This window comes from Coregonus lavaretus (assembly GCF_964263955.1).
Source record: "Coregonus lavaretus genome assembly, contig: HAP1_SCAFFOLD_579, whole genome shotgun sequence".
Lineage (NCBI taxonomy): Eukaryota > Metazoa > Chordata > Actinopteri > Salmoniformes > Salmonidae > Coregonus > Coregonus lavaretus.
The window spans coordinates 44,521-64,313 of NW_028161445.1; the positions used below are offsets into that span (position 1 = coordinate 44,521).

The window sequence follows — 19,793 nt, forward strand, 5'->3', positions numbered from 1 at the left end:
ACAAGGGCCAAAGCCAACCGACGCAAACATTCCCAACGACATCATCCACAGTATTCCCAGTCCAATTACGATTTTCACAGCCAATCTCCCAAATCCCACCTCGAACATATCTAATACCTCTTCACATGCACCAAGTCCACTCCAAATATTCCAAGTCCATCATCCATCCAACCAAAGTCCAACTACCAAGTGTCCCAGGCAAACTTCTTAACATTTCAGTCCAACTACCAAGTGTCCCAGGCAGACTTCTTAACATTTCAGTCCAACTACCAAGTGTCCCAGGCAGACTTCTTAACATTTCAGTCCAACTGCCACGTCTTTCTTTCCCAGGATCCCTTTCCTCGGATTCCAGGTCAGACGTGAACCACTGTCCTTCCCTTGTTTGACACGGAGCTAAAGTCTTAGAGGGATTGTTGATGTCAGACATTTCTCCAGTTCAAATAATGATTTAGAAGCCATTTTGAATCCATTTTGAATGATGCGTTAAGAGGATTCTCCATTTTGCATGATGACAGTTAGAGACGGTTAGGGGGTATATTGTCTGTATCTTTCAGAGGGGATCGGGAGGGAGGCCGTGTATACATAGGATATGTACATTATGTTGTAGTGTCCCTAGTGTAACATCTAGTGACCTCGCCAAGAAGTTGGGACCTCACGGTGTAATGGCTGAGGTGTTGGACTGATGCTGACAGATGCAGGGTTGCGGGTTCGAGTCGTGTTCAGACTAGCCCCAAATCTTTTCACTACAGTGGGACTGTATGGAGGGTTAGGACCCTGGTCAGGCAGACAGGGGAAGAGAGAGGAGGATACTGAGAGGGAGAGGTATAGAACCCAACAGTGGTCCTGAGGTCTATTCACGCTCTTCTCTTTCCCTCTCTTCTCTCCCTCTCCCATTCCCTCTCTTCTGTGTCTTCTATCCTCACGTCTTCCTTGTGACCTCCTTCCTTCCTTCCCTCCTCTCTCTTCCTCTACTCTCCATTCCTCTCTCCTCTCCTCCTCTCTACATGACGCTACATTTTCCCTTCAGTCTCTCGGCTCTGGACTGTTTTCCGGAGCGTTTCCCGTCGATGTTGAGACTCATGTTTCTCTTCTTGTCCAGGTTGAGTAGCTCCTGGAACAACTCAGTCACGTTGTGGTTGGTCTTAGCTGACGTCTCCATGAACGCACACTTCCACGTGGTCGCCTGGGAGACCACACAATATGATTATTATTATTGTTATTAACAGGAGTTAGTAGAATGTCTTTATAAGAGGGAATTCGCTTTACAGCAATCGGCCCAACAATACCAGACCTGGGTAAAATATACATATCAAATACCTTGAGGTGAGCTTTAGTTAACTTGGTGTTTGCACTTTTGACACTATTCCAAACTGAATCAATATTTTCAAGTATTTTACATTATGTAGGCCTATTGAACCCAGGTCAGAAAAATACAAAATTGTAACATTTCAGACCTGTGCTTCTCCATCTTTAGTCTCCACCTCTCTCTGGGTCTCATCACTCTTGTTGCCCACCAACATGATGGGGATGGCCTCTATGTTCCCCTTTATGGCTATCACCTGGACAACAGAAGAAGAGATTAGAACACACACACTCACACTCACTCACTCACACACTCACACACACCTACCTGTTGGTAGATAGGTTTGAGTTCCTCCAGTGACTGTTTGCTGGTTACAGAGTAGACCAGTATGAAGGCATGTCCTTTAGATATGGACAGCCTCTGCATGGCAGGGAACTGGTGACTACCTGTTGTATCAGTTATCTGGAGCGTACACACACTCTTATCACAGCTGATCACCTGTAGACACACACAAACATACACACATAACTAGTATGATTAGGATATTACATGGTCATTCATTGACAAACATTGCTTTTACTCAATGCTCTTTTGATCACTAAGTTGTATCATTTGACTTGGTGTATCAGATCATTGGACACACTATGTATGGTAATTATGTCTATGCATCAGATAAAGCAGTTGGCCTACTGCCTATCCCTGATCACCTGTCAATGAATCTTCTCTCTCCCTCCCGTTTCTCTACCTCTCCCCCTTCATCTCTCTACCTCTCCCCCTGTCATCTCTCTACCTCTCCCCCGTCATCTCTCTACCTCTCCCCCGTCATCTCTCTACCTCTCCCCCCTCATCTCTCTACCTCTCCCCCCTCATCTCTCTACCTCTCCCCCCTCATCTCTCTACCTCTCCCCCCTCATCTCTCTACCTCTCCCCCCTCATCTCTCTACCTCTCCCCACTCATCTCTCTACCTTCCCCCCTCATCTCTCTACCTTTCCCCCATCTCTCTACCTCTCCCCCCTCATCTCTCTACCTCTCCCCCATCATCTCTCTACCTCACCCCCTCATCTCTCTACCTCTCCCCCCTCATCTCTCTACCTTCCCCCCCTCATCTCTCTACCTTCCCCCCATCTCTCTACCTCTCCCCCTCATCTCTCTCCCCCCTCATCTCTCTCCCCCCTCATCTCTCTACCTTCCCCTTCCACCTCTCTACCTCTCCCCCCTCATCTCTCTACCTCCCCCCATCTCTCTACCTCTCCCCCCTCATCTCTCTCCCCCCTCATCTCTCTACCTCCCCCCCTCATCTCTCTACCTCTCCCCCCTCATCTCTCTACCTCTCCCCCCTCACCTCTCTGGTTTTGTCTGAAATGGAACCCTATTCCCTAAAGTGCACTATGTTCAGGCCTTGGTCAAAGTAGTGCACTAAACAGGGATTAGGGTGCCATTCCAGACGCAGCCTCTGTCTTCCTCTCCTCTCCTCTCCTCTCCCACCCCAGCTCACCTGCCGATAGGTGTCCTCCACAGTGGGAATATAGGTGTCCCTGAAGGTGCCTTTAACGAAGCGTAGGACCAGGGAGCTCTTCCCCACTCCCCCCGCTCCAAACACCACCACCCTGTAGTCATTACTCTGCTCAGGCATGCTGCCCCCTACTGCCTGGACACTGTATTAAACCTAGAGAGAGAGCGAGAGAGAGAGAGCGTGAGAGAGAGATATTATTTTGTGGAGGTCTTAAAACATTACAGGTTAGAGGTAAAAGGTGAATAAAAGAGAAGAATAGGATCTAACACTGAGAATAGACAGTGATTCTGTGGACCCCAGGTAGAGACAGCCACATGTACTGACCCCAGGTAGAGACAGCCACATGTACTGACCCCAGGTAGACACAGCCACATGTACTGACCCCAGGTAGAGACAGCCACATGTACTGACACCAGGTAGACACAGCCACATGTACTGACCCCAGGTAGAGACAGTCACATGTACTGACCCCAGGTAGAGACAGCCACATGTACTGACCCCAGGTAGAGACAGCCACATGTACTGACCCCAGGTAGAGACAGCCACATGTACTGACCCCAGGTAGAGACAGCCACATGTACTGACCCCAGGTAGAGACAGTCACATGTACTGACCCCAGGTAGAGACAGTCACATGTACTGACCCCAGGTAGAGACAGTCACATGTACTGACCCCAGGTAGAGACAGTCACATGTACTGACCCCAGGTAGACACAGCCACATGTACTGACCCCAGGTAGAGACAGTCACATGTACTGACCCCAGGTAGAGACAGCCACATGTACTGACCCCAGGTAGACACAGCCACATGTACTGACCCCAGGTAGACACAGCCACATGTACTGACCCCAGGTAGACACAGCCACATGTACTGACCCCAGGTAGAGACAGCCACATGTACTGACCCCAGGTAGAGACAGCCACATGTACTGACCCCAGGTAGACACAGCCACATGTACTGACCCCAGGTAGACACAGCCACATGTACTGACCCCAGGTAGAGACAGCCACATGTACTGACCCCAGGTAGAGACAGCCACATGTACTGACCCCAGGTAGAGACAGCCACATGTACTGACCCCAGGTAGAGACAGCCACATGTACTGACCCCAGGTAGAGACAGCCACATGTACTGACCCCAGGTAGAGACAGTCACATGTACTGACCCCAGGTAGAGACAGCCACATGTACTGACCCCAGGTAGACACAGCCACATGTACTGACCCCAGGTAGACACAGCCACATGTACTGACCCCAGGTAGAGACAGCCACATGTACTGACCCCAGGTAGAGACAGCCACATGTACTGACCCCAGGTAGACACAGCCACATGTACTGACCCCAGGTAGAGACAGCCACATGTACTGACCCCAGGTAGAGACAGCCACATGTACTGACCCCAGGTAGAGACAGCCACATGTACTGACCCCAGGTAGAGACAGCCACATGTACCGACTAAGAGGTTATCCCTGATGAAACAAAAGCTTTGAACTACAGTTAACTTACCACAACTCATCTTTCTGTATCTGAATCTAGTCCTCAAATACGATTCTGCTTTCTCTGCAGCGTGTGTGTGTGTGTGTATTATTGAACAGCTCTGGGGCTAAACACTGGTTATTAGGACCTCTAACACCAAATGACAACACTCAAATTATAAACCCACTTCAAACTAGAACAGAAACACTAGATGCAGACATACTAATATTCATGGAACAATGTGGGAACTTCAGTCTAAAGATCCACACACACCCTCTTCCGTCCTTGACACTAGGGCACAGAGATTGATGACACTCCTCCCAAATGGGACTGTCTCACTCTGACCATCTTTCTTTCCTGCCCTTCTCTGATGAATAGAGATGGAAGGATAGAGTGCTTTAATGAGTTAATGGTATAAATCCATCTGGACCAGCCCAGCCAACTCTACATTAGGAGATCACTTTGGCACAGACCAAGACTCCTCTCCTCTGCTTTTGTCCTTCTCTCTCTCTCTCTCTCCCTTCCTCATCTCTCCTCTCCTCTCCTCTTCTCCTGTGTGTGTGTGTGTGTGTGTGTGTGTGGCTGTGTGTGTCTGTGTGTGTGTATGTGTGTGTGTATGTGTGTGTGTCAGTCTCACTGGTTAGCTTCCTGCCTGCCTGCCTGCCTGCCTGTCTGCCTGTCTGCCTGCCTGCCTGTCTGCCTGTCTGTCTGTCTGCCTGTCTGTCTGTCTGCTTGTCGCACGCACACACACCTGTCAGCTTTTTGTGTATGTGTTATTGTGTGCATGTGTTATTGTGTGTATGTGTTATTGTGTGTCGCCCTTATGAATGAATGCAGTTTCACACCCCCTTGGCTGACGTCTGCAGGCAGATCTTATCACAGCTAGAGGAGGTGTGTGTCTGCAGCCAGGGGAAATACATACTGATACTCTGTGTACACATGAGTTCAGGCATCTTCCATTCTCTCTCACTCACTCACTCACTCACTCAGATGTATAGAATGGAACCAAACTCTGACTGGGTTTCTCCTGTTCACCTCTCATCACACACTGCTTCAATGCTTCATCTGTTCTCTCTGTGGGTGTGCGAGCATGCATGCCTGTGTGCCTGTGCATGGGTGTGATGGAGAGTGATGCAAACAGAGGAAATAAGCATTAAAATCTCAGTGTCCCGCATGTATATTTCACATTAGAAAGCTTTGTTTGTAGAACATTAAAACCACCTCTTCATCCCAGTTCTAGACAACAATCCCTTCATTCCATCACTCCAACAGATTGCCCCGACATTAAGATGGGCTTTGTGTGAGTGTGTGCGCGTGCGTGCGTGTGTGAGTGTGTGTGTGTGTGTTTGTATTTATTAAGTGTGTTTATGTGTGTGTGTGTTACAGATTGCACCACAGGGGTCTACGCTTAGCAGCTAATCATTGAGCTTAACCTCTCTGTTCTTCTGGACTGTCTGCATTGACCCAATTCCCAGGTCTTAACTTAGTAGCACACCTCCTTCACACACACACACACACACAGTGGACATACAGACAGCAGGAGAGGAGAGGACAGACAGACAGACAGCAGGAGAGGATAGACAGACAGAAGGAGAGGAACAGACAGACAGCAGGAGAAGAACAGACAGACAAGAGGAGAGGAACAGACAGACAGACAGCAGGAGAGGAGCGGACAGACAGACAACAGGAGAGGCGCGGACAGACAGAAGGAGAGGAACAGACAGACAGCAGGAGAGGAACAGACAGACAGCAGGAGAGGAGCGGACAGACAGACAGCAGGAGAGGAGCAGACAGACAGACAGCAGGAGAGAAGCGGACAGACAGACAGACAGACAGCAGGAGAGGAGCGGACAGACAGCAGGAGAGGAGCGGACAGACAGACAGCAGGAGAGGAGCGGACAGACAGACAGCAGGAGAGGAGCGGACAGACAGACAGCAGGAGAGGAGCAGACAGATACACAGACAGCAGGAGAGGAGTGGACATTCAGACAGCAGGAGAGGAGTGGACAGACAGACAGCAGGAGAGGAGCGTACAGACAGACAGACAGCAGGAGAGGAGCGGACAGACAGACGGCAGGAGAGGAGCGTACAGACAGACAGACAGCAGGAGAGGAGCGTACAGACAGACAGCAGGAGAGGACAGACAGACAGCAGGAGAGGACAGACAGACAGCAGGAGAGGAGCGTACAGACAGACAGACAGCAGGAGAGGAGCGTACAGACAGACAGCAGGAGAGGACAGACAGACAGCAGGAGAGGAGCGTACAGACAGACAGACAGCAGGAGAGGAGCGTACAGACAGACAGACAGCAGGAGAGGAGCGTACAGACAGACAGACAGCAGGAGAGAAGCGGACAGACAGCAGGAGAGAAGCGGACAGACAGCACTTCAACCAGTGTGAGCCGAGGTGCAGCCAAAAATCAAATGAACATCAGAGGAAATAGGTGGCACTCATAAAAACGTGCTTATTATACTTTCAGGACACTCATGCGTCATTCTTAAAAAGGAATCAGAAACTTGCTGGTCACCATATCACCATGCTAGAACAGACAGTATATGGGTTTGTAACTATCTGGCTATGCTAGAAAGGTCAATACGATGCTTCCTAACCACCAACACAACTATTAACCATTACTAATCCTAACTCTGATGTGTCCTCTGATGCAACCATAACGTGGGCATGGAAGATGACACACACACACACATTTCCTCCAACACCCACCTACACACATGCAGCCATGGTCCAATCTCTCTTTACTACCCTCTGCTATACTACAAAGCTTAATCACTGGAATTACTGTCATCCCTCCCCCTCTCCACTCCCTCTTCCTCCTCTCCCTCCCCTCTCCTCTCCTCTCCTCCCACTCTCCTCTCCTCCGCCTCTCCTTCCCCTCTCCTCTCCTCCTCTCCTCCCTCCCCCTCTCCACTCCCTCTTCCTCCTCTCCCTCCCCTCTCTCCTCTCCTCCGCCTCTCCTTCCCCTCTCCTCCTCTCCTCCCCTCCCCTCTCCTCCTCTCCTCTCCTCTCCTCTCCTCTCCTCTCCTCTCCTTCCCCTCTCCCAATTCAATTTCAATTTAAGGGCTTTATTGGCATGGGAAACTTATGTTAACATTGCCAAAGCAAGTGAAGTAGATAGTAAACAAAAGTGAAATAAACAATAAATATTAAAACAGTAAATATTACACTCAGAAGTTCCAAAAGAATAAAGACATTTCCCCCTCCTCTCCTATCCTCTCCTCCCCCTCCCCTCTCCTCTCCCTCCTCCCCTCCCCTCCCCTCTCCCTCCTCCCCTCCTCCCCTCTCCTCTCCTTCCCCTCTCCTATCCTCTCCTCTCCTCCCCCTTTCCTCCCCTCCCCTCCCCTTCCCTCCCCTCCCTCCTACTATGAACCCACACAAACACAAGGATGGGGAACAAACACACACACCTACAGCTACAGGATAGTCATGGAAGAAAGCCTGCCATAAACAGCACATATAATGTTAATCAGGCATGCGTACAATGTCCAGATGGACCGCATGAAAATATGGAGGGATTAAAAATGGTTTAGCATAGGCCTACTGTTAGAGGCTATGCGTCACGTTGCCATCGTGTTGGTGGAATGTAGCCTAATGTGTGTGTGTGTGTGTGTGTGTATGTGTGTAATAATGCATGTCCATGGCGGGCTTGCAGCAGGGTATGCTATAGGCAAAGTAAGAGTTAAAAACGACCTCGTTTGTTGTCAGTGGGTCTAGAATACGACATCACAGGCTAGCCTACTCTGCCCCTTTCATTCATAAATACCACAGGAAGAAGGAACGCCATCTCGCTTTGGTGGCGGTGGCATCATTTCACAGGCGCATCACATCCTCCAAATCCTCCTTTCATCCTCAAAACGAGACATGTTAGATCCCTGCATAGAATATCATCCACTCTCCCATTCCTGGCGATAATTCACACGGTTTATGATGCATTAACAGCAACATACATGTCCAGATGAATTTTAACATATGGTAGAAATAACGGTTTGCAATCAAAAAACTCTTGCCCCATATTTACCATGGCAAGAATCGCGTGCGTAACCGTCTAAGTGAGGCAACGCCACACAATATCAACATTCTCTAACCGACATTGCCTAACGGATTTTTCTAAAGATGGATCTGGTTGTGGTTCCGTGTTACATACCTGAACTTGATGTGTAGTCCCGTTTTAGTGACTGTCTTCGGACAAGACGTGTGTAAGGCAAAACGCTGAGTCTTAAAACATTTTATACTATTTATGTAGAGATCTCATGTCGTCCGCGAATTCACAGCCCGTGTTCTCTCACTCTCTCTCTCTCTCTAATTGTTGAAGCTATATTTATCTCTTTCTCTCTCTACTTGATATTCCCATACACTACAGGTCTAGTGCCACGACGTCTTCCTTCCCTCTATCAGTATGTCTCCATCTATACCAGTCTCCCTCGATCCCTCTATAGGCTTGCGGAGCATCGCGTCATCACACAACACACATAGAAACGCACAGATAGGTGTCCATTCCTCCTGGCTGTCACTGGACTGTCACTCCTGCCCTACTGGACTCCCTAATGTTTTACTGCTCTGTGTCTTAACCCCATGTATTTCCCTGTAGCCTACTCGGTCTTGCCCTTTCATGTTTTTGTGTCAATGTATGTCTGCGATTTCTCTATTTTTGATTTCTTTGCTGTTTGTTTTATTTTTATATTATCATTTGTTTGTAAAGCGTATTAAGACATGTTTAAATGCACTTTAAATAAATTGTGATTTGATCTGTATTTCTCCAGGACCAGGGCTGGAACTAAAGCCTGTAAAGAGTATTTGTCTCCCTCTGTCAGTAGTTGAGAGTACTGCAATCCCTTCACACTGCAGTCCCGAAGGGAAACTGAAGACCGCACACATGTATGTATGCATGGACAGCAAAGGCAGTCTCCAGAGTAAGGGAACAGCTGGGAAGAAAAGCCTCAGGAAGGTAGGAAGGGAGAGAGAGAGAGAGAGACACGTTAGCAGAGCATTGCATGTCTATCTCCCCCACAGTCTGGCCACTATTCTTTGATCAAAGGGAGTGCATTTAGACTTTTGTCAGGTTCCCACATTACTAAGCACACAGCACACGCATACACACAGAAAACACACACACAGTCCCTGGGGCAATGTGTGGCCATTCTCCATCTCCATCCGTCGGTTTAGTCAGACATTACACTCCCAGCATGGACACAAGAGGCTTCCCATTCAGACTCGTCTGAGCGTGAACGTTCACCAAAACACTCACTACATCCCGGATGATTACACTTCCTGTATACCAGTAAATGTACTGAGCACAGATCAACAGGGCATAGCAATGTCTTAGTGCAGGGAGCCTTGATTCCACTCCAGCCTTGATATATGCAGTACTGCTGCTTTTCCTTTCTCCGTGGTAGTTAAATTGATTGATAATTGAATTGCCAGATTCCTCTGACACAGGGGGTATGCCATAAAGTAGGATCAATGAGTTAGCTAAATAGTTTGAAATAAATTCATATTTCAGAATTCCTAAAGAACTGAGAAAGGCATGGTGTAACAGACTCTAGTTGTGGAATAGTGTAAACAATGGAGTACAGACGGCACATTACTCAAGTTCCAGTTTGATTTATTCAAGATAAGATGAGAATAGAGAGACCATACTAAACAAAGACTTTCCAGTTCAGTTTACATACATAATCATTTTTTCAGGACAGGTGATGGAGTTAAAATCTTTGGCACAGATCTGCAGACATTATTGGGACATGCTACTGTATGCACTAAATACAAGAGACTGAAATAACAACATGGCTACCTTGTAGGAAATGATGACCTGGCTCAGAGATATGGCCCTATACCAAACATACCCCTAGCCTCTACTCCCTAGACACTTCCATTAGCCCCTGGTACCGTGTTTCCCAATCCATTCATATGGGAACATTGTTGTTCTAGCCCATCTCTAACCCACCTAAATCTTTGATTCATTGAATCTGGTGAATTAGTACAGAGGTAGGTCGAACAAGGAAGGGGCTAAGGGTGGATTTGTGATTGAGTAAATCAACGTGTCTCAGTGGAGAGTCCGCTCATTTCAGAGCATATTTACATACCGTGAGCTCCAAATGTATTGGGACAGTGAAATTATAACTTATCACAAAGTCTGATTTATTGAATCTGGTGTGTTAGTGCTGGGGTAGTTCAAAGGGGAGTAGGCTAAGTGTGGATTTGTGAAGTCAACGTGGCTGATTCACAGACATGGATTTCCTGACAGTAGGCTACAGATAACATTGAGACATTCACATTGTTTAGAGGTCAGTTAGATTGTGTAGTGGCTACTCTAAGCTTCTGGTTGCATTCCAACCGGTCTTTAAAACAGTCAACTGCGCAGATTATCAGATGCTACAATGCCTGGATTATCGGAATTTTATCATATAACATTGACACATGCGACTGTTAAAAAGACAGACTAGAAAGCAGAAAATGCCTTAGAGTGACAAAATAAACAAGTGCTTATTCTGTGTGCAGCAGGGTGGTCACCAGCCACTGATCACATGACAGGGTCCATTACCCTTCATCACGGGACATCACACACTGTTTTGTTCTGTGTGTTTATCGGAGTCGAGACGTCTTTGAGGCTTGTGGTCATACATCGGTCAGTCACTGGTTCTTGTCATGGTTGAGAGCCAGGTTGACGGCTTTAGAGAAAAACATGAGTTAGTTTGACTGACACAGATCTGGTGACCATGTGTGTATAGCTAGATTTACATTGCGGAGATGCGGGATAACTAAGTATCATACCTTACATGTGAATTAGAGTTCGGAGCAGTCAGACTGCTTCAGATGCCTTTTCTGAAGCAGTCAGATTCTCCCAGAGAATCTTGTTGCCCAATGTGCTATCACTTTACGTTTGCGTGCGCCATTGGGTGACCATTACTCGCACCAGTATTAATTTTACGTTGGCCGTGTTGGGGAAAAACTGAGGTGTTGGGAGCTGGGACTGTTGTTTCCGCATCTCCACACTGTAAATCTAGTTTATGGGTCTGTGTCTCACCTTCTTTGGTGACAGTATCAGCCATATTCTTGGCCTTATCACTCAGGTTGTTGACGACACTGTCCAGGGTGGCCTGGTGTCTGAGGAACACGGGACGGACCACACGGGAGTAGAGAATAGCAGAACCGTTCCACGTCACCGGAGCCATACACCACACCAGGAACAAACACTGAGGCAGAGGGGGATTGAGAGAGAGGGAGAGAGTGATTCTATGATGTTTTGGCCTCCTGTATATTGAATGTTACACACACACACACGTACCTTGCCAGCGTAGTAGAAGGGGAACCAGGAGAGGAAGATGTCAGAGAAAGCCTCGGTGACACTGAAGAATCCATAGACCACCCAGTAGGTCAACCACTGAGTGTCATCATCTTTCTTCTTACTCTCTATGGCCTTGATTCTGATTGGATGACAGGACAGGTGATGAATCATGTTTAACCCTTCACCTGGAAGCATATGATGTGAGCATGACAACACCACTTTTTAGATATGTTTTGCTACTTACGAGAGGTACGCCGGGTAGACAAAACCAATCAGGTTACAGAGAAGAGAGGCTCCATAGCCAAACAACAGATACAGACTGATCAGAGAGACCACACCTGGAGACAGAGAGATTCTTACCAGATATCTGCAGACATGTCAAACCATCATGATACATCTTGTGTGTGTGTGTGTGTGTGTGTGTTAGAGCAGGATGTTGGATGAATAAACAGGACAGGGCGTCGCGTGAAACTCAATTCAAACGCTGACATTCACAAATTCAAAGTTGATGTACATAAGACATCTAGTGTAACCATGTGGAATATGAACCATGGAACAGGAGTGGGAGAGATTCCACATAGATACTGGTCCGCTCTAACCTAAACCAACAAACTAGCAACTACATTTCCTCTGCAGCGCAAACCAGGTCCAGGGAGTTCAACCTACAGCCGTGAAAGTCCCTGTCTGTCAATTAACTCTTCACACACTTTAGTCAACACATGTACAATGGATTCCCATGGGAGAAAAAAAAAATAGGCTCAATCTGTGAATTTTAGAGCTGGACAGAGAGAAGCAGCTGCTGCCTGCTACTGTAACCCTAGCTAGCAGGTAAACGGCTTCTGTTTGGTTTAGCTCCTGTTTGCATAGGGAAATCATTTAGACCTATGGCACCAGGCTTTTCCTCTGCAGGTTGTCTCATCAGTGTCGGTTATAGTCCAATACATAATGCCATTTAGCAGACACTTTTATCCAAAGCGACTTACAGTCATGTGTGCATACATTTTTACGTATGGGTGGTCCCGGGGATCGAACCCACTACCCTGGTGTTACAAGCACCATGCTCTACCAATTGAGCTACAGAGGACCACATCAATCAATCTAACCAAAAATCAATACACCGCATGATCTTCAAGACTGATGACTAGTTTCAGTTATGGGCAGAAGGCTATATATGGTTACAAAACTATGATTTGGTAAAGCAACACTGAGCAAATCTAAAGTATTCTCAAATGTGTCAATGGTGTTTTGTTAAATTCCTGATTTGGAGTGCATCCAGTGTTGGCACTCTCCCCACATACAGACCGGGACGCTACAGACTTAATCAAAAATCCATTCCCCCATAACAGGCAAAACAGAACAGAGACTGTTTAAATACTTCACTATAAGTGTCCTTCATTCCCCTGCTGCTTGTAGCCAAGTCGCAGAGTAAAGCCAAGTCGCAGAGTATAGCCAAGTCGCAGAGTAAAGCCAAGTCACAGAGTATAGCCAAGTCGCAGAGTATAGCCAAGTCGTAGAGTATAGCCAAGTCGTAGAGTATAGCCAAGTCGCAGAGTATAGCCAAGTCGCAGAGTATAGCCAAGTCGCAGAGTATAGCCAAGTCGCAGAGTATAGCCAAGTCGCAGAGTATAGCCAAGTCGCAGAGTATAGCCAAGTCGCAGAGTATAGCCAAGTCGCGGAGTATAGCCAAGTCGCAGAGTATAGCCAAGTCGCAGAGTATAGCCAAGTCGCAGAGTATAGCCAAGTCGCAGAGTATAGCCAAGTCGCAGAGTATAGCCAAGTCACAGAGTATAGCCAAGTCGCATACCTGTCAACCTTGGGAATTTCCCTGAGCCCTAGTTTGGACATGACAATAGTCCTAGGCAGCATTAATGTGGTGACTACCCAACGCCTTCCCCCTCCTCCACCCAACAGTTTACACTGCCCAGTGGACAACATGTCTGAATGCTTGGTGATGTGATCAGAGTCCCTCCACAGGCAGCGTAGCGCAGACAGAGTCACTCTCTGACATTGATGGAAGACTAACGGGCTGGCGTTCCTTCTCCAGAAGAAGAGCTAAACTACACAGTATAGCCTACAGGCTCCTCTGAACACACATTGGCCGTAGAGAATTTCACACCAGACGTTCAATTACTTCACTTCATACTTGACCAGACCAAGGCGCACACACACCCCTAGGGTATAGACTAATCTTTACTGCATATTAGGTCCAGTTAATCCAGTAGTAAACAGAAAGTCCATCTCAGACCAACGTAACATTCGGTTTTTGCTCTCAGGTAATTTCCATCAACATCAGTACTGGCAGACTGTGTACGTGTGTCAATAGCACCTTAAAAAGGCCAACATTACAACAGCAACAGAACTAGACTGGTCCCAGATCTGTTTGTGCTCGTCAACTCCATTGTTGTCAATGTCAACAATGAGTGAATGAGTAGGCATGATGGCACAAACAGACCGGCACAACAGCAGAACTTCAGAAGGAGCACAACTCAACTATAGACAGCAGGTCACCCTAGAATCTGCCATCTCAGCATAGCAGTTCGTATTTCTGTAGGAGGTATAAATACACCCCTTGGCTAGGGACCAGCTGCTAGCTAGACATTAGAAGCAGCTAAATCGAAATCTAATAGTGGCTTAACTGAAATCTGTTGGGCCTATCCGACCTTTGCTATTTCAAATGAGTGTCGTAAAATCATCTTGTAAGCAGCCTAGGCCTATATGGTCATTAACAGTCACGTTACAACAATAACATTTGGTCTGGTGACACCGTTTGTTTTCTGTGGTTTGTTTGTGTTAGGCCTAACTGGGCTAGTCTGCGTTACAGTTTATCAGTTACAACTGTTGCTGGTAGGCTAGTTAGGTAATGTGACATGTCAGCCAAAGAACTGTCATATGTGCTGACCTCGTCAAACTAGCCAACGTTGTATAACGAGAAAGTATCCACTAGCGGGTAAAGTTACAATGTTTCAACATTGACAGAGTGCAACATTATAACCAAGCAAATGGCAAAGTTCTACAGTGCAAATGGATTTATTATTAATTATTACCTGAAGCGATATATTTTCTCTGTACCCCAGTTTTCTCCTCCATCGTAGCTAGGAGATCTGTCACAAAGTTATTTTCATTCAAAAAAGCCTCATAGCGGTTATGAAGTTGGGCAAACATTTTTGTAGTGGCGCGGTGTTGAACTTGTTGATTTTCGAATGCTTAGCCTACACAAACACAAATCAAACCAAAATGTTACGGTCAATTAACAAGCGAAAAACGTTAAAATATTTCATATGGTTAAAGTTTTACACCGAATTAATCGTGCGTACAAGCTGTCGGGCATATGGTTCCATGCGAAGCGAGAGGGAGGAGTTTAATTAAGGTACAACCAATCAGAAAACTATTTTGTTGCCACCTAGTTGAAGCAACAGGTGATGAAGTTCAATGTTTATTGCTGGCAGTAAAGTTCAGTTAACCATTATGCTACTAATATCTGGGGAGTGGGTACGTTTATACTTTTCTGTCATTGCTAGGGCCATGTGTTTTGAACTATCATGTCACATGACCTAGATTTTAACCTTTATTTTAAGCCTTTTCTAGAAATGAGAATTAGACCAAAAATGAAATCAACTGTCTGAGGATGGTGCCAGACCATCTGGCATTAAAACAGAAGGGACAGTTTGATGAAAAAGCTTTAAACACAGGTTAAAATCCAGGTCATGTGACATGATTGTCCATAACACAGGGCCCTAGTCCTTGCACATCTATCTAGTTATTTACGTCAAAAAGCAATACAAGAGCTTGCAGGCCCAGTCTGGAATCAGTGGAGGCTGCTGAGGGGAGGACGGCTCATAGTAAGGGCTGGAATGGCATCATAGTAAGGGCTGGAATGGCATAAATGGAATGGCATCAAACACATCAAATGTGGTTTCTATGTGTTTGTTACCATTCCATTGACTCCATTCCAGCCATTATTATGAGCTGTTATCCCCTCAGCAGCCTCCACTGTCTGTAATTCTACCAACAGTTGACGCTGAGCCTGCCACTGTTTGACAAATAACTTTATTCTCTGTCTGAATTGAACTTCAGCGTGACGCCATTTTAGCACAAGAGGGCGCCATCAACCTGTAAATATCAGCGTCATCCCTATACAGTAATGAGTAAGGCTCCAGTTAGGCTAGGCATCACCTTTAGGCCTATCCATTTGTGCAGTCTTTTGGATCCTGGCTATTAACATTTGACGAATGGTATACCAGCGGGAGGTTCATCCTGAAAACAGATACAATTTGGGCTCAGCTTGACATAACACCCTTTGTATGTAATAGAATGTCTGACACATTTTTTTTATTTGGTGGTGAAACCTACCCTTTAATACATTATTTAGTTATCATCCTATAGTTGACCCCTAGAATGGAATAACTCATAGCTAACAGCAAAATAACAGATATAAAAGTTATAAGTATCTCTCTCTTTCTCGATCTGTCTCGCTGTTTCTCTGTCTCCTCTCTCTCTCTCTTTCACACCCAGCAGGTGTGTGTTTGCCTATAGAGTGGTGTTTTGCATAGCTGTTGAACCTCACTGCTCCTGACACTAAGACTGCAGCGTTATCATCGTTGGGTTCAGTCTGTTCAATCTTCTTAGAGCCACAGATGATGCTGATGCAGATTACGAAGATAATATCACTGATTCCACTGCTGATTATGCTGGGGTTCCTCCAGACTCAGGGTGAGAAACTCTCAGCATCTCTCATTGTGGTCTACTGGTTTTTAAAGGTTTTAATGGGCTTCTACATGTTTGCACATGGAACACGATTCCAATGCCTTTATTTAGATTATTGTGACTAATCAAAGATAATTATCCTCCATTTCAGAGTCATCTGCACAACGTGTCCTGAATGAAGAGAATTAATCAACGTCTGTTCGTCTGGGAGAGAGTGTGTCTATCAGTGCTGTTGCAAGTTCATCTGGTGTTGATGATGACATGAGCTGGTACCTGCTGAAACCTGGACAGGCTCCTAAACTCCTCATCTATACAGTAAATACACTTCAGTCTGGAACACCATCTAGATTCAGTGGCAGTAGATCAGGTACTGAGTACACTCCTACAATCACTGGTGAAGAGCTGATGATGCAGGAGATTACTATGGTATGGGTGATTATGGAGGCACAGAGCTCTTCACACAGTGATTTAGAGTCATACAAAAACCTCCCTCAGTCAGACTGCACAGTGACTTTCCTGCTGCAGCTAGCACTTACTGCAGGTGTTGAGGGGCAGCAGTCTATGACATGGAAAGCTGGTCCACTGAACACAGAATTGAGATCCTCACACAGCGTTAGACAGTCCCACACCAGGACAAAGTTACTCTGGTTACATCATGACAGGAGCATAGTTCACCAAACCACCTCCTCTACACAACCATAACCATTACTTCACCTCCATATAGAAACCACCACTTTACTACCACACCATTGACCTTCCCCTCTGTCTGCTGTTTCTCTGTTTTTGATGTGATTTGATCTGTAGCTAGCTCTGCAGGACCAGGGCTGGAACTAAAGCCTGTACTGCCTGTAAAGAGTGTTGAACTCCCTGTCAGTAGGTTAGAGTACTGCAATGCCTACACACTGCAGGCCCTCAAGGAAACTCAAGACCACATACACACACACACACGTGTGTATAATGGCTGGGGACAGTAAGGGAACAGCTGGGGAGAAAAGCCCCAGGGAGGGAGGGAGAAACAGGGATAAGCTAGACATGCAAGGCTCTGCTATCCACCCCATACCCACACAGTCTGGCCTCTGGTTTGAGCAAAGGGAGTGCATTTATATACTTTTGTCAGGTTCCCACATTACTACACAAAACACACACACACACACACACACACCACACACAGTCCCTGTGGCAGTGAGTATGTGTGGCCATTCTCAATCTCTGTCCGTCAGTTTTTCCAGACATTACACTCCCAGCATGGACACAAGGGCCTTCCCATTCAGACTCGTCTGAGCGTGAACGTTCACCAAAACACTCACTACATCCCGGATGATTACACTTCCTGTATACCAGTAAATGTACTGAGCACAGGTCAACAGGGCATAGCAACGTCTTAGTGCAGGGCTATTCCACTCCAGCCTTGCAGTACTGCTGCTTTTCCTTTCTCCCTGGTAGTTACATTTATTGATAATTGAATTGCCAGATTCCTCTGAAAGGGGGTATTCCATAAAGTAGGATCAATGAGTTAGTTACCTTTCCTAAATAGTCTGAAATAAATTAATTTCTTAAAGAACTGAAAAAGGCATGGTATAACTGACTCCAGTTGTGGAAAAGTGTAAACAATTGAGTACAGACTGCACATTACCTCTTCTATTTACCCAAGTTCCAGTTTGATTTGTTAAAGATAATAAGATGAGAATAGAGAGACCGTACTAAACAAACAAATGTACATACACAAATAATATTTTTTTCAGGATGGGTGATCAAGTTCAATTTTTTGGCACAGATCTGCAGACATTATGGGGACATGCTACTGTATGCACTAAATACAAGAGACTGAAATAACAACATGGCTACCTTGTAGGAAATGATGACCTGGCTCAGAGATATGGCCCTATACCAAACATACCCCTAGCCTCTACTCCCTAGAAACTTCCATCAGCCCCTGGTACCGTGTTTCCCAATCCATTCATATGGGAACATTGTTGTTCTAGCCCAGCTCTAACCCACCTAAATCTTTGATTAATTGAATCTGGTGAATTAGTACAGAGGTAGGTCGAACAAGGAAGGGGCTAAGGGTGGATTTGTGATTGAGTAAGTCTCAGTGGAGAGTCCGCTCATTTCAGAGCATGTTTACATACCTTGAGTTCCAAATGCATTGGGACAGTGAAATTATACAATGACTTCGAGGTTAAAGTGCAGACTTTCAGCTTTAATTTGAGGCTATTCTCATCCATATCGGGTGAACTGTTTAGAAATTACAGCACTTTTTGTAGATATATTATTTTGTGCCAAATAGAAATGAATGGTAAATAATGTCATTTGTGCAGATCTAGCTCTGACTTTGCTGATAGCTACTTTATTGAGGAAATGTGTACTTACTACTCCTGTCCCACCTAGCTATCTTAAGATGAATGCAATAACTAAGTCGCTCTGGATATGAGCGTCTGCTAAATGTAAAAATTTTAATGTACAATAAAAAAGTGACTCCAAAATGACACATTCATTTCTATAATAATGAGAAACACAACCTAAACAAAACGTGTAATTCCATTAATGCTACCATGGAACTGCCCAACTACAATCAACCTCACTCACATGATGACAAAACCATGCCAAGTAGCTTGCTAGCTAACTTCCACTACTAGTTCTTATCATTACATGGTCGTATCATTCACTGGCTTGCTAAGCTAGCTACAAACTTTGGCATTTGTTTACAGCCTTTAGCTAACGTTAGCTAGCTGGTGATCATTGTTCTTCCCGGGGAAAAGTGCCATCCAACTTAGTTTGGCCAACGCTTGATGCAATCATTACGTGCTAGGGATATTGGACCAAATACTACACATAAGTGAATTTGTCCCAATACTTTTGGTCCCCTAAAATGGGGGGACTATGTACAACAAGTGCTGTAATTTGTAAACGGTTCACCCGATTTGGATGAAAATACCATCACATTAAAGCTGACAGTCTGCACTTCATAATTGTATAATTTAAAATCCAAAGTGCTGGAGTACAGAGCCAAAACAGAATACTTTTGGAGCTCACTGTATATCTACAGACATGGATTTCCTGACAGTAGGCTTCAGATTACATTGGCACATTCATATTGTTTAGAGGTCAGTTAGATTGTGCAGTGGCTGCTCTTAGCTTCTGGTTGCATTGCAACCCGTCTTTAAAACAGTCACACTGCGCAGATTATCAGATGTTACAATGCCTGGATGAGTGTTTAACATCTAAGGAACCACATTAATAGGATATCGGAATCTTAACATATAAGATTGATACATGCGACTGTTAAAAATACAGACTAGAAAGCAGAAAATGCCTTAGAGTGACAAAATAAACAAGTGCTTATTCTGTGTGCTGCAGGGTGGTCAACAGCCACTGATCACGTGACAGGGTCCATTATCATCCTTCATCATGGGACATCACACACTGTTGTGTTGTTCTGTGTGTTTATTGGATTCGAGACGTCTTTGAGGCTTGTGGTCATACATCGGTCAGTCACTGGT

General features: G+C 45.7%; 2 protein-coding genes across 3 annotated transcripts; both read right to left on the minus strand.

Moving 5' to 3' along the window:
* Nucleotides 1-906: 906 nt before the first annotated feature.
* Nucleotides 907-2,964, minus strand: LOC311120661 (GTP-binding protein Di-Ras1-like). Its single transcript, XM_084195245.1, has 4 exons — nt 2,800-2,964; nt 1,631-1,801; nt 1,455-1,559; nt 907-1,183 (listed from the first exon to the last, which is right to left on the minus strand). Exons 1-4 carry the CDS (start codon nt 2,935-2,937, stop codon nt 1,001-1,003), a joined length of 597 nt encoding a protein of 198 aa, XP_084051371.1. The 5' UTR covers nt 2,938-2,964; the 3' UTR covers nt 907-1,000.
* A 6,928-nt stretch (nt 2,965-9,892) lies between these two features.
* LOC311120676 (receptor expression-enhancing protein 5-like) lies at nt 9,893-14,940 on the minus strand. 2 transcript variants are annotated; one of them, XM_084195250.1, is made up of 6 exons: nt 14,904-14,940; nt 14,634-14,798; nt 11,834-11,927; nt 11,590-11,728; nt 11,329-11,497; nt 9,893-10,972 (listed from the first exon to the last, which is right to left on the minus strand). In XM_084195250.1, the coding sequence occupies exons 2-6, from the start codon at nt 14,749-14,751 to the stop codon at nt 10,935-10,937; spliced, it is 558 nt and encodes a 185-aa protein (XP_084051376.1). In that variant the 5' UTR covers nt 14,752-14,798; nt 14,904-14,940; the 3' UTR covers nt 9,893-10,934. The 2 variants fall into 2 exon arrangements, with proteins under 2 accessions (XP_084051376.1, XP_084051375.1); XM_084195249.1 differs by lacking the exon at nt 14,904-14,940 and having other exon boundaries at nt 14,634-14,897.
* Between the last annotated feature and the right edge of the window lie 4,853 nt (nt 14,941-19,793).